The 17,167-nt window shown below is 39.2% G+C and overlaps 1 protein-coding gene across 1 annotated transcript in view; it reads left to right on the top strand.

Annotated features, from left to right (window-relative positions):
• Otud4 (OTU deubiquitinase 4) overlaps positions 1-16,542 on the top strand; it is a 46,237-nt gene extending 29,695 nt beyond the window's left edge. The window contains exons 14-21 of the mRNA XM_055609058.1: positions 4,390-4,552; positions 6,127-6,250; positions 6,930-6,985; positions 7,757-7,834; positions 8,626-8,764; positions 9,481-9,735; positions 10,491-10,531; positions 11,621-16,542. Coding sequence (XP_055465033.1) covers positions 4,390-4,552; positions 6,127-6,250; positions 6,930-6,985; positions 7,757-7,834; positions 8,626-8,764; positions 9,481-9,735; positions 10,491-10,531; positions 11,621-12,835 — 2,071 coding nt within the window. The 3' untranslated portion in view covers positions 12,836-16,542. The remainder of the gene's footprint in view (positions 1-4,389; positions 4,553-6,126; positions 6,251-6,929; positions 6,986-7,756; positions 7,835-8,625; positions 8,765-9,480; positions 9,736-10,490; positions 10,532-11,620) is intronic.
• The last annotated feature ends 625 nt before the right edge of the window (positions 16,543-17,167 follow it).

The following is a 17,167-nucleotide window of genomic DNA, read 5'->3' as shown; positions in this document are numbered from 1 at the left end:
CATACATACATACATACATACATACATACATACATACATACATACATGCTTACATATGAAATAAAAATCTTTAAAAATGTATCTTAAAATGTAGTTAATATTTAGCATTTTATATAATTACCCAATTGATATGAGCCTGATAAGAGTTCATCATGACTATTTATATAACATGTCAGTTTTCAGTTCTTTTGGAATGAAAGAACAACGGTAGTGCTGGCCATGATCCATTTGTGGGGTCTTTTTTAGTGATACCACTTCTCTGGAGAAAGCATCATCAGAGATAGGCTTGTGGTTGTTTTTCTTCCTCCCTTCCTCCTTCCCTCTTCTTTTTCTTTTGGTCTTTCGAGACAGGTTTGTCTGTGTAGCCTTGGCTCTCCTAGACTCACTTTGTAGACCAGGCTGGGCTCAAACTCAAGAGATCTGCCTGCTTCTTCCTTGCCAAGTGCTGGGATTACAGGCCTGTGCAACCATACCTGGCTGGGTTTGTGCTTTATTTTGTTTGTCTGTCTGTCTACCAACCATAGAGTAGCTTACAGTCTGTGGTCTACTGAATTCAACAATGGCTGTTTACCAACAGAAGGTTCAGGATTATAGTGTTCAGTCCATGAGGTTGGGTGTTTCAGCTGGTCTTCAGTAAATGCAGGGATCCCGAAGAGCTAGGTTCTAATGCCCGTAAAAGAATGGATTTGCCACTGAGAGGGAGAGCAAGCAGGCCTAGAGCAAGTGTGCTTGCTTTCATAGCAGAAGGAGTGGTCCATCTTCTGGGTCTTCCCCACATCAAAAGATCTGGATTAAAAGTTTATCTTGCTGCCTCAAAGATCTGGATTAGAAGCAGGTCTTAAGGCTAGGAGGTGGTGGTATACATCTTTAATCCAGCATTTTTGGGAGGAATTGGCAGGCAGATATCTGAGACCTTAAGTCTGTCCTGGTCTCCAGAGCTAGTTCTATGACAGCCAAGGCTACACAGAGAAACCCTCGTCTCAAAAGACCAAACCAACCAAACAAAAAGATTTAACAAAGAAAAATCTCTCATTTGGATTTTAGTTCATTTAAGTAGTAGTCACTTGGGGCTGGAGAGATGGCTCAGAGGTTAAGAGCACTGACTGTTCTTCCAAAGGTCCTGAGTTCAGTTCCCAGCAACCACATGATGGCTCACAACCATCTATAATAAGATCTGGTGCTCACTTCTGGTGTGCAGGTGTACATGCAGGCAGAATATGTATACATAATTAATAAATAAATCTTAAAGAAGTAGTCACTTTGACAGCCAAGAATAGCCATCACAAATCCACCCCTTGTCAACTTGACACACAACCATATACCTTTGTGTCATACTTAATTTCCAAATGAAATCAATAATCAGGTCATAATTGTACCTGACAGGATATAACTATCTCATGTACAATTGGAAGTACATTATACATTTAAACAGGCCATCATTGTAACAGTCTCTAATGCAAATAAGCGAATTACAAATTTAGAATTAAGTGGCAGTGTCTGTTTGGGGGTATAACTGTATCTCAAATGTAAATATAACCACTATAGTACTTTAGTTGATATATTACATAATAAAGAAATCGAGGAAAGAAGGTCTAATATCTGTATTTTTAAAATATCTGTACCTTTTAGAAAATTTACTTAATGTATACTAGTGCTCTATCTGCATGCACACTTATGTGCCAGAAGAGGGCAGCAGGTCCTAGTTATGGCTGTGAGCTACTATGTGGTTGTTGGGAATCGGACTCAAGACTTTTGGAGGAACAGATGGTACTCTTAGCTTCTGAGCCATCTCTCTAGCCCTACAAACTCCTTTTTAACAAAATTATCACACACAAAAAAAAAAAACACAAACACTTGTGTCAGTTATAATTTTTGTTTCTGCAACTGGTCATGGCACCTTAGTTCATATTTATAACTACCTCTCTCTGCTACTCTTCCACCTTCAGCAAGCACCTCGGCTGGCCATAGTTCTTTTTCCTAGAGGCTTGATTCATACCTTCATTTCTGATGGGCTTGTGCCCTTTGTCATCTGCCTGGATCAGGTTGACTCATAGGACAAAGTAGTACCAAGAGACACCCTAAAGGATCTCCTGTATTCCAGACGTAATCTTCCTTAACTTCATTGTGGAGAATTAATTCAGTTTCCCCCTAGTAATCTACTAATCACCCCTCCGAACACTGCTATTCCTATCTTAGCCTGTTGGTTTAAGGGCATCAGAAGCCCAAGTGGCCGAGGGGAAGTCTGAGCTTCTAGTTCAATGGAATGTTTGTTGTGTGTCCTGGCAGGAGTGCTTCCCTCTTCCCTGAACCAAAGCTTCTAGGCCACCAGAACTTAAGGTGATGGGAAAGGAAGCAAAAATTTTCCTGGTGGGTCACTAGGGGTGATAGTAGAAGTATTTCTTTTTCTACTCCTTGATTCCTGACCCGTGGCTATGAGAGAAACCGTACCATCTATTGGATTCATGTACTGACTGTGGAGAACCCTGCTCTAGCCCTAATTAGCACTGTAACTCTCTTCTAAAGGCCATTTCACTTTCTATCAGGCCAGCTGCTTCATGATGGTGGGGAACATGGGAAGAGCAGTGGAGTCCATGATTATGGGCCCACTGTCACACTTCCGGCTGTGAAATGTGTTCTAAGGTCTGATTAGTACTGTGACAGGAATACCATGACAGTATGGATAAGGCATTCTGGAAGTCCAAGAATGGTGGTTTGGGCAGAAGCATTCTGTCCAGAGAAGGCAAATCCATAACTGGAATAAGTATCTCCTCCAGTAAGGATAGAGCATTTTTCTTTCCATAGAGTAAATGGTTCATTGTCAACTTGCCCCAGGCCATTGGTCACCCTGGGGAAGTGTGCCAAACCTGAGGTTCAGTGTTCCTCTCTGCTCTTGGCAGATCTGGCACTCAGGAGCAGTTGTGTCCAGGTTAGCCTTGGTGAGTGGCAGTCCGTGCTGTCGAGCTTACGCATTAACCTCATTGCATTAACCTTATCGCTTTCACCATGGTGACTTGGTTCATGGGCCCATTGGGCAATGATAGTGATGGCTGGGGAAAGACTGGGCCATCCTATCTGCTACATTACTATCCAGCTGAAGTCGGTGCCTGACAACTTGCCAAATCAAATCCTCCGGAGCCTTTTGTCTACTGCTGATGAGAAGAGCTGCTCTGAGGTGCTGAGGGCCATTTTCCCTGTGGATTTACTGTCTGAGCAAGACCACCTGAGGACATTAGTGGCCTTTATTTATTTCAGAATTAAGATAGTGGTGCCATAGTATTTGAGTATTTAGTAGCACATTTATTTGTACTTTGACAGCATTTTTTCTTATAAATTTTGAATTCTTGCTGAAAGAAATGGTAGAAATCATATCCATACTGCTATTTTAAAAATGTTTTCTGTGTTTTATGTGTGCAGAGTATGTGTGTGCTTATGTGCCTAGTGCCTGATGAGGTCGGAAGAGAAGACTTTATCTCCTGGACTAGAGTCACAGGTGGCTGTAAGCTGCCACATGGGTGTTAGGAACCAAACCTGGGTCCTTTGTACTGAAGCCAGAGATGTTAACTGCTGAGCCACTCTCCAGCACTTCATACTGCTTTTATTGGCTACAAGCTGTGTGTGTGTGTGTGGTGTGGTGGTGTGTGTGTGTGTGTGTGTGTGTGTGAGTGAATTGTTTCTAAATACACTATTAGAGCTCTTGTGATCTTTTTTTGACCAAAGTTACACAGAGGCAGCAATGGCAGCCAATAATCCAGCCTGAATATCTCATTGTTCTTGTTTTTCCTCACACAGTATAGGGAGGATGGTCTTTGTTTCATCTTGCGATTATCTTTAGAACAGGAAATCAGAGTGCTTTCTTATTTTTTTTCCTTCACATTTTAGTTAATTGACTTAGGTTTAATTAATTGACTTGAGTGTGCGTGTGCGCCACGGCATATGTGTGGAGTCAGAAGTGTACTTATGGGAGTCACTGCTGTCCTTCACCCATGTGAGTTCTGGGGATTGAACCCAGATGCTCAGGCTTGGTGGCAAGCCTTAAGCCACTTGGTAGTCCACCTTTTTCTTTGTTTTGAGTAAATTTTTATGATAGTATTAGAATGGCATAAAAAGTATGTACAGTGCTTGTATTTCTGCTCTGAGGAAAAAATTCAGTTATTTTTGTATCATGTAGAAGGAAGTGAGTTATATTTTACTTTGATTTTATTCTGTTCCATTTTAAGTCTTAACTTTGTAAAGCGGTTTTAAACGCTGTGTGTTTGCTAGCTCTCTTAAGTTATAAAGTGCCGCAGTTAGAGCTTGTTTAGTTGGATGCTTGTGCTGCAGAATAGATCATTGCATTTTCTCCATATACTGGCTTTTTTTTTTTTTCTGAAAGAATGTTTTATTTGACAGAAAACCTGATCGTGAAAGAGCTGAGGATTTGGATCACATGAGTCGTGAATCTTACTATTTTGGCCTCTCCCCAGAAGAACGCAGAGAAAAGCAAGCTATTGAAGAGTCTCGCCTGCTGTATGAGATTCAGAACCGGGATGAGCAGGCTTTTCCGGCCCTTTCTGTACGCATGTGGGGATTCTAAAGATCAATGTTTACAAGTCTTAATATACTGTGGAGTAAACTGTAATTTCAGATAATGGACTTTTTGTTTTTGTTTTTTGAGACAGCATTTCTCTGTATAGTTTTAACTGTCCTGGAACTTATTCTTTATACCAGGCTGGCCTTAAATTTTAAGTCTGCTGGACGGTAGTGGTGCTGGGTTTAAAGGTGTGCAAAACCACTGCCCAGTGGACTTAAATTTTTAAACTGAAAATATTTTAAATATTATGTAGACTTTGGTATGGTGGAATGTGCTTTGTAATCTCAAGTATTTGAGAAGCAAGAAAAATCCTCGTTGAATTCAAGTTCATCTTGGCAACATAGTGAAGTTCCAAGTCCAGCAAAAAGGAGGGAGGGAAAGTAAAGTAATAACTCTAGTCCTGCGACTAGAGATATTAGTGGGGGAAAAAAAAAACTTGTGGTAGTTAAGCAAGTTGATTTGTTCACTAACAATGGTATTTTCTGTCAGACTGCAAGTAAAACCTGCATTGTAGAGGCTTAGGATCAGTTTACAATTTACAAGGTTTTCCTCAATAGTTAGGAAACATTATTTATTAAATAGTCTACACATGACGTGTGCTTACCCTGTTTGAGCAAGAAACACATGTATTTGTTGTGCTCCACGAGTCAGTTACTGGGCTGTACTGAATATTTCTCTGAGGAAAGGAATGAGTACCTCCTGTTTTCTTAACTTTGGGAGGCAGTCAGAAAGGAGAACCATTGTGTGCTAGGTGCATTCCCTTTGTGCATTTTTTGTTGTCTTCATATACAGTAGGCTAATTTTAATTGTTTACTCTTTTGTCTTGAATTAGTGAATGGCAAAAACAGTGCTACTTGTAATGTCATAGATTGTGAGTTTTTTTGTTTTTGTTAAAACAGGGTTTTCATACTCCAGATTTTAGATTTAGATTGATCTTGTGTTGGATTTGATAGTAGCTTAAGTTTGTTTACTAGAAACTGGACTAGAAAGCAGAGGTTTGTTTATTAGACATAAATAGAAGACATAGTCTCTTTCCTGTTGTGTGATTAAGAGTGCTGTGACAGGAGTCTAGAACCTTCAGTGATAATTCATCTGAAGAACCCTGTGTTTTCCCTTTGTTTTACCAATGATTAAGTGTCAGAGCTCAGGTGGTTTCCTCTTGGCTGTATCATTTCAGTGATAGCTGCTAATTGATATTTTCCCCTTCTCAGCACACCTTGGGAAGGTTGATAGAGGAGAAGAAATTACCATTTGTGCAAAGAATATCAATTTCAAGATGACAGCTTGGTCAGTGATTTCTTGAAATTGATACATGAGGAAGTATTAATTTATGCTGCAAGTCTGATTACCCAGTGCTTAATTCAGTAAGAGACTATTAATGTCGAGCATATAATTGAATATGGACTCTAGGTGATACCCATAAGTACCTAGCAAGTAGATCCTAAAGAATAAAAATATATTGCTATGAATTTGGAGATTTTTTTATTAGAAGTATGAGTATTATTTGTATACATGTTTGTGAAATTTTAATACAAAGTGTTGACTTTCTTTTAAAGAGCTCATCAGTCAGTCAGTCACCTTCTCAGAATAGCAACTCATGTGTCCAGAGGAAGAATTCACATGCAAAGGATAGGAAAGGAAGCCTGCGAAGAGCAGACACAGAAGAACGGAAGGACAAAGGTACACCATTTTATCACTGAGGACACCTGACAGCATGAGTGTTTCGAGTCATACAGTATTTCCCGCCTTACTGATGGTTTTGTTTTCTGTGGTTTTATGTATTCAAGTAAAGTATGATCTAGAAATACTAAATGTGGATTCCAGAAATAGTTGATAAGAGCTAAAAACTGATTGCTGCTCCAAGTAGCAGGATGATGGCTTGTGTACACATGTGAGTGGCCAGTGTTTCCAGGTGCTGTACGCTGCCTGCCCACTGGTTTCTTAGCAGTGCCTTGAGTATCGCTTTGACTGGGTGAGTGCTCGTGCTGGAGTAATGCTTTCACAGTGCAGAGGAGTGATGCTGTCAGTTTGAGCTGGCTTAGGGTACCTCCTTCAAGTGAAGAGTTGGAAGTATAAGGTCTTTGTAAGACGCTATAATCATGTAACTTCTATTACAGAATAGTTGTAATTCTGTTTTACTACAGTATTAGTTCCTGCTGATTTTATAAATACTGGGGGGAAAATCATAGTATAAAATTAAGTACATCTACAGTTTCAGACATGAGTTGAGGGTCTATTGTGGATAAGAAGGGACTGGTGTATTGGGAAAGGACATCGGAGAGAAACTGGCCTGTTTGTTTTTCTGTATTTAAACTGACTGACGGTTGATTCTGCCTTTCTCATTTGTGATCTGTCGCAGACTCCCTGCGTGGCCATACTCACGTGGATAAAAAACCCGAGCCAAGCACACTGGAGGTAATGATTTTAAATAGGTTTAAAACATGTATTTTTCTACTTGGTGTCCATGAATGCATGTGTGCACTCTATGGCATTTGTGTGGAGAGGTGAAGACAAATTATGAGTCACTTCTGTTCTACTGTGTGAGTCCCAGCAATTGAGCTCAAGTCACCAGGCTTGATGGCAAGTACCTTAGCTACTGAGCCATCCCACCAGTCCCTAAAGTTTTAAATGTTAGTTGCTTCTTGTTCTTTAATGCTGTGATAGTGTAGAAGAAGTTAGATGATGACATTGAAAGCATTTACACATTTTATAATTTTACTAATAAAATAGTAAAAACGGAAATAGGGTGAAGCTTGAAAGTCATTGACAAATTCTAGTTACTTCCTCAGTCTACTTTCAGGATGCCCTATTCTGATTGTTTAAGTGATTTCATTTTTATTTATTTGTTTGTTTATTTGTCAAGATAAGGTTTCTCTGTACAGCTTTGTCTGTCCTAGAACTTGCCTTGTAGACGAGGCTGTCCTCGAACTCAGATATTTGCCTGCCTCTGCTTCCTATGTGCTGGGATTAAAGGCATGAACCACCACACTCAGTCTCTGTGTTTATACACTGAGATATTTGTAAAGGAGACTGTTAGGCCCTTGGAGGTCAAAGCCCCCCAGTAGTGTGACATAGCCATGTGCAGGCCAGATTAAACGGGAGTGGGTTCTCAGTGAATTAGAAAAGCAACGACATCATCCACAATGGAAGTTTCTTAATCACACTGTGACTTTGTTGTTCCCAAAGATCAGCGATGATAAATGTACAAGAGTTTCATCACCGTCTAAGTCCAAGAAAGTAGAGTGCCCGTCTCCAGTAGAACAAGTAAGTTACTGTACGTGGCATGCAGGGCTCCCTTCTCCGGGTTTCATTACTGTGTATGAAAACGTCTGTGTTGTAAATGGAAGATTTATTTTGACATAATACAGGTTCTGTTAAGTTCTTTTTAATATGTAATTTTATTTGGTCTAGCATGTTGGCATGTCATTTTATAGCTATTCTTTGGCCATTCCTTGATTTTGAATAAGTTTACAGTTGTTAACCTTTATGTTTGGCACCTCTTATTATTTTTGTGTTTGTGAGCTTAAAAATTAAAAAGATCAATTCTTGCTATGTTAAAAATATTTCGGGAAGTATTTGTTCCATAACTAGTTGTTTGCCAGGTAAATGAACACATGAGTATGTTTGGTCTCAGCACTGGGTTTTGGTCTAATGTAAGAAAATGTTTACTTGCTGTTGCCTGAACACAGTTGTGTTGGCAAAATGAATATACCTAAGTGCATTTCATTTTATTTTATTTTTGTATAGGAATCTTTGTCTTAAGAACAAGCAAAAACTGAAACTAAGGACTTCAAAGAGGATTTCTGTGATTTTATTTTCTTGCCTTAAAAACTTCTTGTTTCTAACTGCCTGTGAGTTGCACTAGGCAGTTTTACTAACATGAAGTGTGTTAGCTGGTATTTTTGACCAGTGAGTGAACTCGGAGATAGGCATGAACAGTTACATGGTTAATTTTATAATAGGGTCTTTTATACTTCACTGAAGATAAATTTGTTAGTAAATCTTGTGTCAAAGCAAAATGATTTTTTTATTTTGTTTATCTCTCATTCTTGAAGAAGCCAGCAGAACATATACCTTTGTCAAATCCAGCTCCCCTTCTAGTTTCTCCAGAGGTACATCTCACTCCTGCGGTGCCTTCTTTACCAGCCACTGTGCCAGCCTGGCCAAGTGAACCTACAACTTTTGGACCAACAGGTTAGAGAATTTGGAAAAAATTTCAAATCCGCTAACAATGCCTTTTTTTTTTTTAATGGAAAAATTTTTTTTAATATATAATTTATTTAACTTCATTTTATGTACATTGGTGTGAGGGTGTCAGATTGCCTAGAACTGGAAGTACAGACAGTTGTGAGCTGCCATGTGGGTGCTGGGAATTGAACCTGGGTCCTTTGGAAGAACCAACAGTGCTTTTAACCACTGAGCCATCTCTCCAGCCCCTAACAATGCCTTTTTAATTAGAAGCTTCAAGTTCTCATGCGAGATCTTGAGCACAGCAGAATTATGGTTGTGGAACTGGTAGTGCTTCTTGTTTGCTTCTGGAAGGCTGGCTTTTCATTGAGGTGTGCTTTTATAATATTGAGTGTGTGAGATTTGTGCCAGTTACCTCTGCTGCTGTATTGTTTCTTTGGTTGCACCACACTGATTGGTGCCATCATTCGTGTTTCCTCCATTGGCTACACTGGTGTATGTCCTTTAGGACCGTTGCCTTAAAAATTTATTGAGGGACCTATAGTTAGACACTGATTTAGCTTCTTTCCTGGGTTGTTACTAAAGTACTTAGGTTGTGTACTGTGCAGTGCTTTACAAGGTGCACAAATTGTGTAGTGTTAATTTAATACGAACTTTATATCTAGATGAAAATAACTGCCTTATTTTAAATAGCTTTTGTTTCTTCTCCTATCTTTCTTTAGGTGTCCCTGCTCAGATTCCCATTTTGTCTGTGACACAGACCACTGGACCTGAAGCTGCCGTGTCACAAGCCCATTTAACACCCTCTCCAGTTCCTGTGTCAATTCAGGCAGTTAACCAGCCCTTGATGCCTTTGCCTCAGACAATGAGCCTTTATCAAGACCCACTCTATCCTGGGTTTCCTTGTAGTGAGAAGGGAGATCGAGCCATTGCACCACCTTATTCACTGTGTCAGACCGGCGAGGACCTGCCTAAAGGTGAGGCTTGTCCAATTTCACATTGCTTTTTTCCCTTGAGTACACAGTTAGTGAGAAATGGAAAGCTATAAATAGAAGTCAGAGATCTGGTTCTTAATAAGCTATAGAAATGGCTGACTCAGTGAAGAGCAGAGATTTGATCATTTGATCAGATCATTTGATTGTTCAGGTCTGTTTTAGTTTGGTCTTACTAGAAAATGAGTTTTTGTGTTTTAAGCCTTTTGTGTTGTTTTCTTCCCATAAATAACTTTTGACAGCTTTGAAGATGTAAGCTTTTGTTTATTTTGTGGGCAGTTTCTTCCTATGTAGCCCAGGCTGCCCTGGAACATATTTTCTGCCTCAGTCTCCAGGGTTCTAGGTTATAAGTATGGACTACCAGTACCTGACTTGGCTTATGGGAATCTTACTATTTTTGTTTATGTTTTTATTTTATGATTTTTTGAAATCACAACAGAATCTATGAAAAGTATGTTTATCTGAGTTTTCTCCCAGATTGAATTTTAATCATATAAACTAAATTTGAGCTATTAAATTTAGCTGTATTATGAAGGAGACTTAGCTGTTAATGCAGAGGAAAGTGTAGAAAAACTTGAAATTACACTCTAGAAACAGCCTGGTTATTTTTTTGTTTCTATTTTTGTGTTTTACTATACAGACAATCTGGCAGGAAATTTTGTAGAGCTGTAATGTGATGATTGTTGAGCGAAGGAAAGGTTTGAATATGTAGTTTTAGTGAAAATTTATTCTATTTTCAGATAAGAACATTCTTCGATTCTTCTTCAATCTTGGTGTAAAGGTATTTACATTTTATCTTTTTAAAGCTAACTTCTCATCACTGTCTGAATAGTAAAATTTAAAATATTTAACTCTTAATTTGTAATCTAAGGTTTCCTAAGTGCCATCCTTTATGTTTGGTAATGCTATAGGTTCTAGTTTTTGCTTGCTTTTGCTTTTAATTGATAATGGTTTGGCCTTGGAATATATGAAGAGGCAAACCAATTTCCTGGACTTTTTCGTGGGAATGGAAAAAGTCCTTGATGGGGAGTTAGATGTAAGATCCTAGTTTGAAGCTCTATTTTAGCAAATTTTGGTCCTATGCAAACCGTTTGCTGCCTGGGAAGCCTGTTTATTATGCAAAGCTGCCTCTGTTGAGAGGAGTGATAGTCTAGAAAGCCTCCCTGTGTATGGTGGGGACATTGCTCACTAGCACAGCAGAGAGATTTTGTGGGTTGGTTAATGGAAAAAAGCTTTTCTTAGAAAGAGGCTACAGGACTCTACGTCCGTGTCAGTGTTTTACTGTCTTTGACTTGAATTCATTTCTGTCAGTTCTCGAAACCTGCAATAAATATCAAGTGCCCCGATTTAGTAGCCAGCCTCAGAACGCCATGTGTTGTATTCATTGCCTAGTTATACTTACATAGTCCATGCTGGATTTATGTTGTCAGCTAGTTATAGTTTTTCCTAATTTGTTTTTTTAGTTGAATACCAACAGTAGAAGAATTCAAAATAGTTTTCGTCTTTAGCCTTTGTTGTGAGGTCTGATTTACTAATCCTTGGCTTTTGGAGTATCTAGAGGGCTCCTAGAATGAGTCCTGTTAGAGTTTCTTGTTTTAGTATTTTTCTGGTAGGCTGGAGTCAGGATGTGAGCAGATCTAGCTAAACCCCGAGTGGCTGTGGTATGCTTCCTCTTAACCTACATCAGTCAGAACCCAGGGAACAGGTCATGAAGCGATGACTTGATTCTAGCTCTTCTCATGTTGGATATCACTGTGATCTTGTATTCGGACTTAGATTATATGTTTTTAACTGTAATACTTTCAGAAAGACAGGTTTTAACTTCTCATATTTCTGTTTATTTGGCTTTTTTTTTTTTTCTGTCTTTTAGGCGTATAGTTGCCCTATGTGGGCCCCACATTCTTACCTGTATCCTCTGCACCAGGCCTACATGGCAGCCTGCAGGATGTACCCAAAGGTCTCTGTTCCTGTATATCCTCAAAATCCATGGTTCCAAGAAGCCCCTCCTGCTCAGAGTGAAAGTGACTGTCCTTGTCCTGATGCTCACTACTCTATGCACCCTGAGGCCAGTGTTAATGGTCAGATGCCACAGGCAGAGATTGGACCTCCTGCGTTTTCTTCACCTCTGGTTATCCCTCCATCTCAGGTGTCTGAAGGTCATGGACAATTGTCTTATCAACCTGAACTGGAGTCTGAAAACCCTGGGCAGCTTCTTCATGCTGAATATGAAGAGTCACTAAGTGGCAAGAACATGTACCCACAACAGTCCTTTGGGCCTAACCCATTCTTAGGTCCTGTTCCCATTGCACCTCCTTTTTTTCCTCATGTTTGGTATGGGTATCCTTTTCAGGGATTTGTAGAAAATCCTGTAATGAGGCAAAATATTGTCCTGCCGTCTGATGATAAAGGAGAATTGGATTTGCCTTTGGAAAATTTAGATCTGTCTAAAGAATGTGATTCTGTCTCAGCAGTAGATGAGTTTCCAGAAGCCAGAGTTGAAGGTGCACATTCTCTCCCTGAAGCAAGCGTGAGCAGCAAGCATGAAGGCCGAGTGGAGCAGTCCTCCCAGACACGAAAAGCAGACATAGCGTTGGCTTCAGGCTCTCCTGCAGTGGAAGGAAAAGCTCATCCTCCCACTCAGATTCTAAACAGAGAGAGAGAAACTGTGTCTGCTGAACTTGAGCCTAGGAGGACCATTCAAAGTCTGAAAGAAAAACCAGAGAAAGCAAAAGATCCCAAGACTGCTGCTGATGTGGTTAGCTCTGGGGCCAACTCTGTGGATAGAGTGCAAAGACCAAAAGAAGAGAGTTCAGAAGATGAGAATGAAGTGTCTAATATTTTGAGAAGTGGCAGATCCAAGCAGTTTTATAATCAAACTTACGGAAGCAGGAAGTACAAAAGTGATTGGGGCTCTTCTGGTCGAGGTGGCTATCAACATGTGAGAGGCGAGGAGTCCTGGAAAGGGCAGCCTAACAGAAGCCGGGAGGAAGGCTATCAGTACCATCGAAATGTTAGAGGCCGCCCCTATAGGGGAGATAGGAGGCGATCAGGGATGGGAGATGGCCACAGGGGACAACACACTTAATGATTAGTTGTTGCTCACATTGTAGAGCTGAAGCCTTTTCTTAGGTGGAGTATTTCTTAAGGCTTTAAAAACATTACAATAAAGACCCAAATTGGAACTATCTCCTCCCTTCCCCCTTTACCCTTAATTCCTATTCTGATGAGACTTTGGACACGAGTTCAAGGGGCAGATGAATTTTTGGCATTGTGGTTTTTCTTATGCAGAATCTGCTTATTGGATTACTGCCCCATAAAAAGTAAACATGACTTTAAGTATTTTTTTATAAACAGCTCAATATGAAACATAGACATAGTGTTTGTTTTGTTGTTTTTTTTTTTTTTTTCTTGTGTAAGTTTGATTTAAAACATTGGAAATGTGTGCTTTTTAGTGTTTACTAAAGTGACAAGAAAATAAAGCATTCAACACAATATAGATTCCAAAACCTAACATTGCACCAAATAGAAATGTATATTTTATTATGCAATGCCTTAGTCATGAACTGGGCTCAAACAATCCTCAGCCTAAAACACTGTTGTCTTTTAATATGCTTCCAACCCAAAGGCCTTTCATCTCAGTATCTGTCAAACTTGAATACCGTCTTCTCTTTACTATTACACACAAGGCAGCCTATTAACCTGTGTCTTAGAATCATTGTATATAGTTCTTTTAATATCCATAGGGTATATTTTTGAATTTTGGTGAGTATTTGTTGAATTTGAGATTGCATACAATAGATGTTTAAGAAATAGTAGGAAGTCCGGTGAGATGGTTGTTATCATCAAGAACTCCTAGCACTGCTGTAAATATCATGGTGCCTACTCGAAAGGAATGTAGATGCTATGCATTTTGAAAATAATCTGCATCTGTTAAAACTGCAGAAGTTTTTTTAATGCCACTTTAACACTAATGCACTGACAGATTCTAAATATTTTGTGAGAAATGTTGAAATTTTTAACCTGATAGGCTTCTCTATAAAAAGTGTTTTGTTTCTCTCCCTGCACCATTGGTTGTGTTTATCACTTTACAGTTGCATGTTCAACTTGTCATAGCTGGAATTATTGTATAAAAAAGAATGTGATTGTGACTTCTAGTTCTTCTCTAGAGGATGCTGCTAGAAAGTGGTTTTGCTTTGCATTTTGTAGATTTACCCATCAGTACCATGTCTGATCCTGCTTATTTCAGTCTGAAGTATTCACTAGAGGCTCCTTTTGCATGTTGCACTGTTCTCACTTGGAGATTGGACTCAGAAGGGTTAGCACAGTATTTGGTCATCTGTGTTACTTTGTAAAACTATTTCTTCCTTGTACATATCAGTGTGAAAATCTACCTTTTTTATGTTGCAATTACCTTGTGATCAGGCAGCTTGAGTGCTATGCAAATAGTAGTTTGGTGGTGATTTTCTTTGCATGTTGTATGTAATATGCTTAATCAGAAATAGATGTGGCTTTTGTTTTGGGGGCAGATTACTTTTAAAAGCAAATACAATTGAATTTGACAAACTGAAGCAGACAAGTTTTCTGGGTCCTCTGATAACTTGTGAGAATGTTTGGCTGTCAGCTAGGCTCAGTGAAGCTCCACTGTACTGTAATAATGGTATTTACCTCTGTGCTGTTTTAATTACCCTCATGTCTTTGTAACTGCTGATTTGAGTAGTGATTAGCATTTAGAAATTTTGTAATATAGGGCTTTAAAGAGCACTTTGAAAGATATTATGACGGTGCTAGGTAAGAAAATTTTATAGCCTGGGATATGTAGAAAAAAATTGAGAACCTTTTGAAAGGAATTTGTTGTCTGCTTCTAAGCTAGAGTGGTGGTAAAGTTTCTGCATTGCCAGTTTGTCAGTGTCAGTGGCTGAATTATGGATAAGAACTGTAGAGGATCTTCTCTGTTTATATAGTCTGTGCATTTTGTGTGGAATTGGCTTCAATAGTTTCAATATGTAAATCACCTTTTGATATAATCAGATTTGAAAGTTTGATGTTTGGTCTCAGGAGCCCAAAGTAAGTAGCTGTTTCCAAAATCTTTTTGTGTTACTGACTGGGGAATTGTTTAAAAAGTGAACGGGAAAGAATAGCACTTGGTTTCCTCAGTCACTCGGTCTTACCTTAGTGAGGTAACAGTACTTATATAGCTCCTGAGGGAAATTTCTGTTTTCCCACCTGACCTCTAGGACATGATGGATCAGTGATGAAAGAATTCTAGCCTGTGGTACTTTCTTTGTGACCTCTGGAATAGAACTCTGGCTTTGTTTAAAATGATCAATCTTTGTATGGTCAGTTTTCTTTCTTGGGTATGTTTTAAGTGTATTCATCCAGGGGATTTTGCCTTACATTGAGGTCAAACTAGGGCCAAGCAAGCTTTTTCCATGAACTGTCATACTGTATTTTGACCTCTTTCTACATGAGAAAAGAGAAAAATGACAGCTGAAAGTCCTTGGGAAATGATGAAACTTTCTGATGGGATTTATTTTGAACAAATGCTTCCACTGACCAAAGCTCATCTGTTTTAGTTTAGGCGCTGTAGTTGGAATAGACCCCAACCTGTTCTTTCAGTATTGTTCTTCAAGTTCTTTCCTCTCAAGACACACCTTCCATTCTTGCCCCACGCACTCCTTGGCAGCAGGATGCTGGCAGCTGGATAGCCCTCATGTTTTTTTCCTGTATGTCTGTTTCATGGCAGGGCTTATACCTGCCTCAACCTGACAGGAGTAGGTTTTCCACAGCCGAGACAGTTTATGCGATGCAAACTCTTCTTGTAGTTTTCTCTTTGGCCCAAGGGTGAACTAAAATGCCTGTGAACTGCAAACTTGCTTGTGATTGACTTGGTGCAATACAGTTTACTTCTAAACGTTTCTGGTTTAGAAAATACTCAGCCATCCTGGAAACTAGCAATATTTATTTTGCTTCATTTATTTTACCTTCAGTTTTAGATGAGGTGAAGTTTTTCTTTCACTTAGGGTACGTAGCAAGGTCCATTCTAGTGTAGCTGAAGAGGAAGCTATACTATTTCTGTTTACTGTATTTTACACTATTGTATGTCTAATTGCTTTTTAAAAATCTTCATAATGGCTCATTTGAGTATATCAGTTTGAAAGAGCTAAGATTTTCCTATTTAATATCAGCCATTGGATCTCCTGATAATTGGGACTTTTTTTTTTTTTTTTTAAACTTTCTCCTTTCCCTAAAATTACAAGTTTAGAAAATCCTGTAAGGGGGGTGGGTGCATGTCTTAATGCTGAGAAGCAGCAGCTTTGGGGTTGAATTTACTTGAATGGTTTAAAAATTGCATTGTTACAAAGCTAGAAAAAAATTTATGTATGAAAAATGATCCTAGCCTTACACTGAGTACAATAATACTTATAAGCATGTGAAGATGTGATCATTTGTGATGTTACCTGTAAAAACATATATACATATCTATACATATCTTTTGAAGTGTTGAAAGGAATAGTACTTTATATTCTTTATCATACCACTTTTGTAAGTGTTGAATATATTGCTGTTTATTTTTCTATGTTCTGTTTCGTAGCCTTAAGAAGTGTTTCAAACGATCTGAATGTATGAAACAAGTCAGTGCCCTACATGGTGTGATGCTGCATTATATCTACAACCGTGTGCATATATTAAATCCTGTCTGTCGATTCTGCTTGGGAGTCTTTGCTCTTTGGGTAACCCAGTGTATATCACATGTAAATCTGAGGATGAATCTTAGTAAACTCTTAAAAATGACATGGTTTCCATCTATTTTTCATGTTGGAAGATGATTACAGTAGGGACAACTGAAAGTGGCATTTATACCTATGGGGTAAGGTGCTGTTTCCCTTTGATACATTGCGTAGCTTAGACTGAGTCATGGAGCTAGAAAGAGGTGGAATTGGACTTAATGTAAGTGGCTTTACAGGGCATGCTCCGCCATCTCGCCAGCATACTGAAACAGGGATGCGGGGTACCTAGGCAGTCACAGCTTGAGGGCCTTCTGTAGTTCAGGAAGACTGAGCAGTGTGGAAGCAGAGATAAGCTTTCAGGCATGCTGAAGGACTTCAGTTGTTAGCTTATTTCAGCCCTGGGAATTGAAGTACAGGCTGTGCACGCTTTAGGCAGGTGCTCTCCCTCTGAATTACACCCTGGCCCTGAAAATGAGTACATCATTAAGTAGTTTGCTCAATACTGTCATGTCCAGGCTTGATTAAGTTAAGAACTTTCTCAGGAAACTGGAAAGGGTGCTTATTCAGTGGAGATACTTGATGGAAAGCGATGTAAGTATAGGCAGCAAGCAATGTGAGTTGTGTGTGTGTGTTGATTTTTTAAAAAGATGTATATGTGAATGAGTGCAGGTGGTTATGAATTCCCTGGA

This window comes from Psammomys obesus, unplaced genomic scaffold (genome assembly GCF_907164565.1).
Source record: "Psammomys obesus unplaced genomic scaffold, mPsaObe1.curated_primary_1811, whole genome shotgun sequence".
In the NCBI taxonomy this organism is placed as follows: Eukaryota; Metazoa; Chordata; class Mammalia; order Rodentia; family Muridae; genus Psammomys; species Psammomys obesus.
The sequence above is the reverse complement of the archived record's forward strand: the minus strand, read 5'-3'. Positions and strand labels throughout refer to the sequence as shown.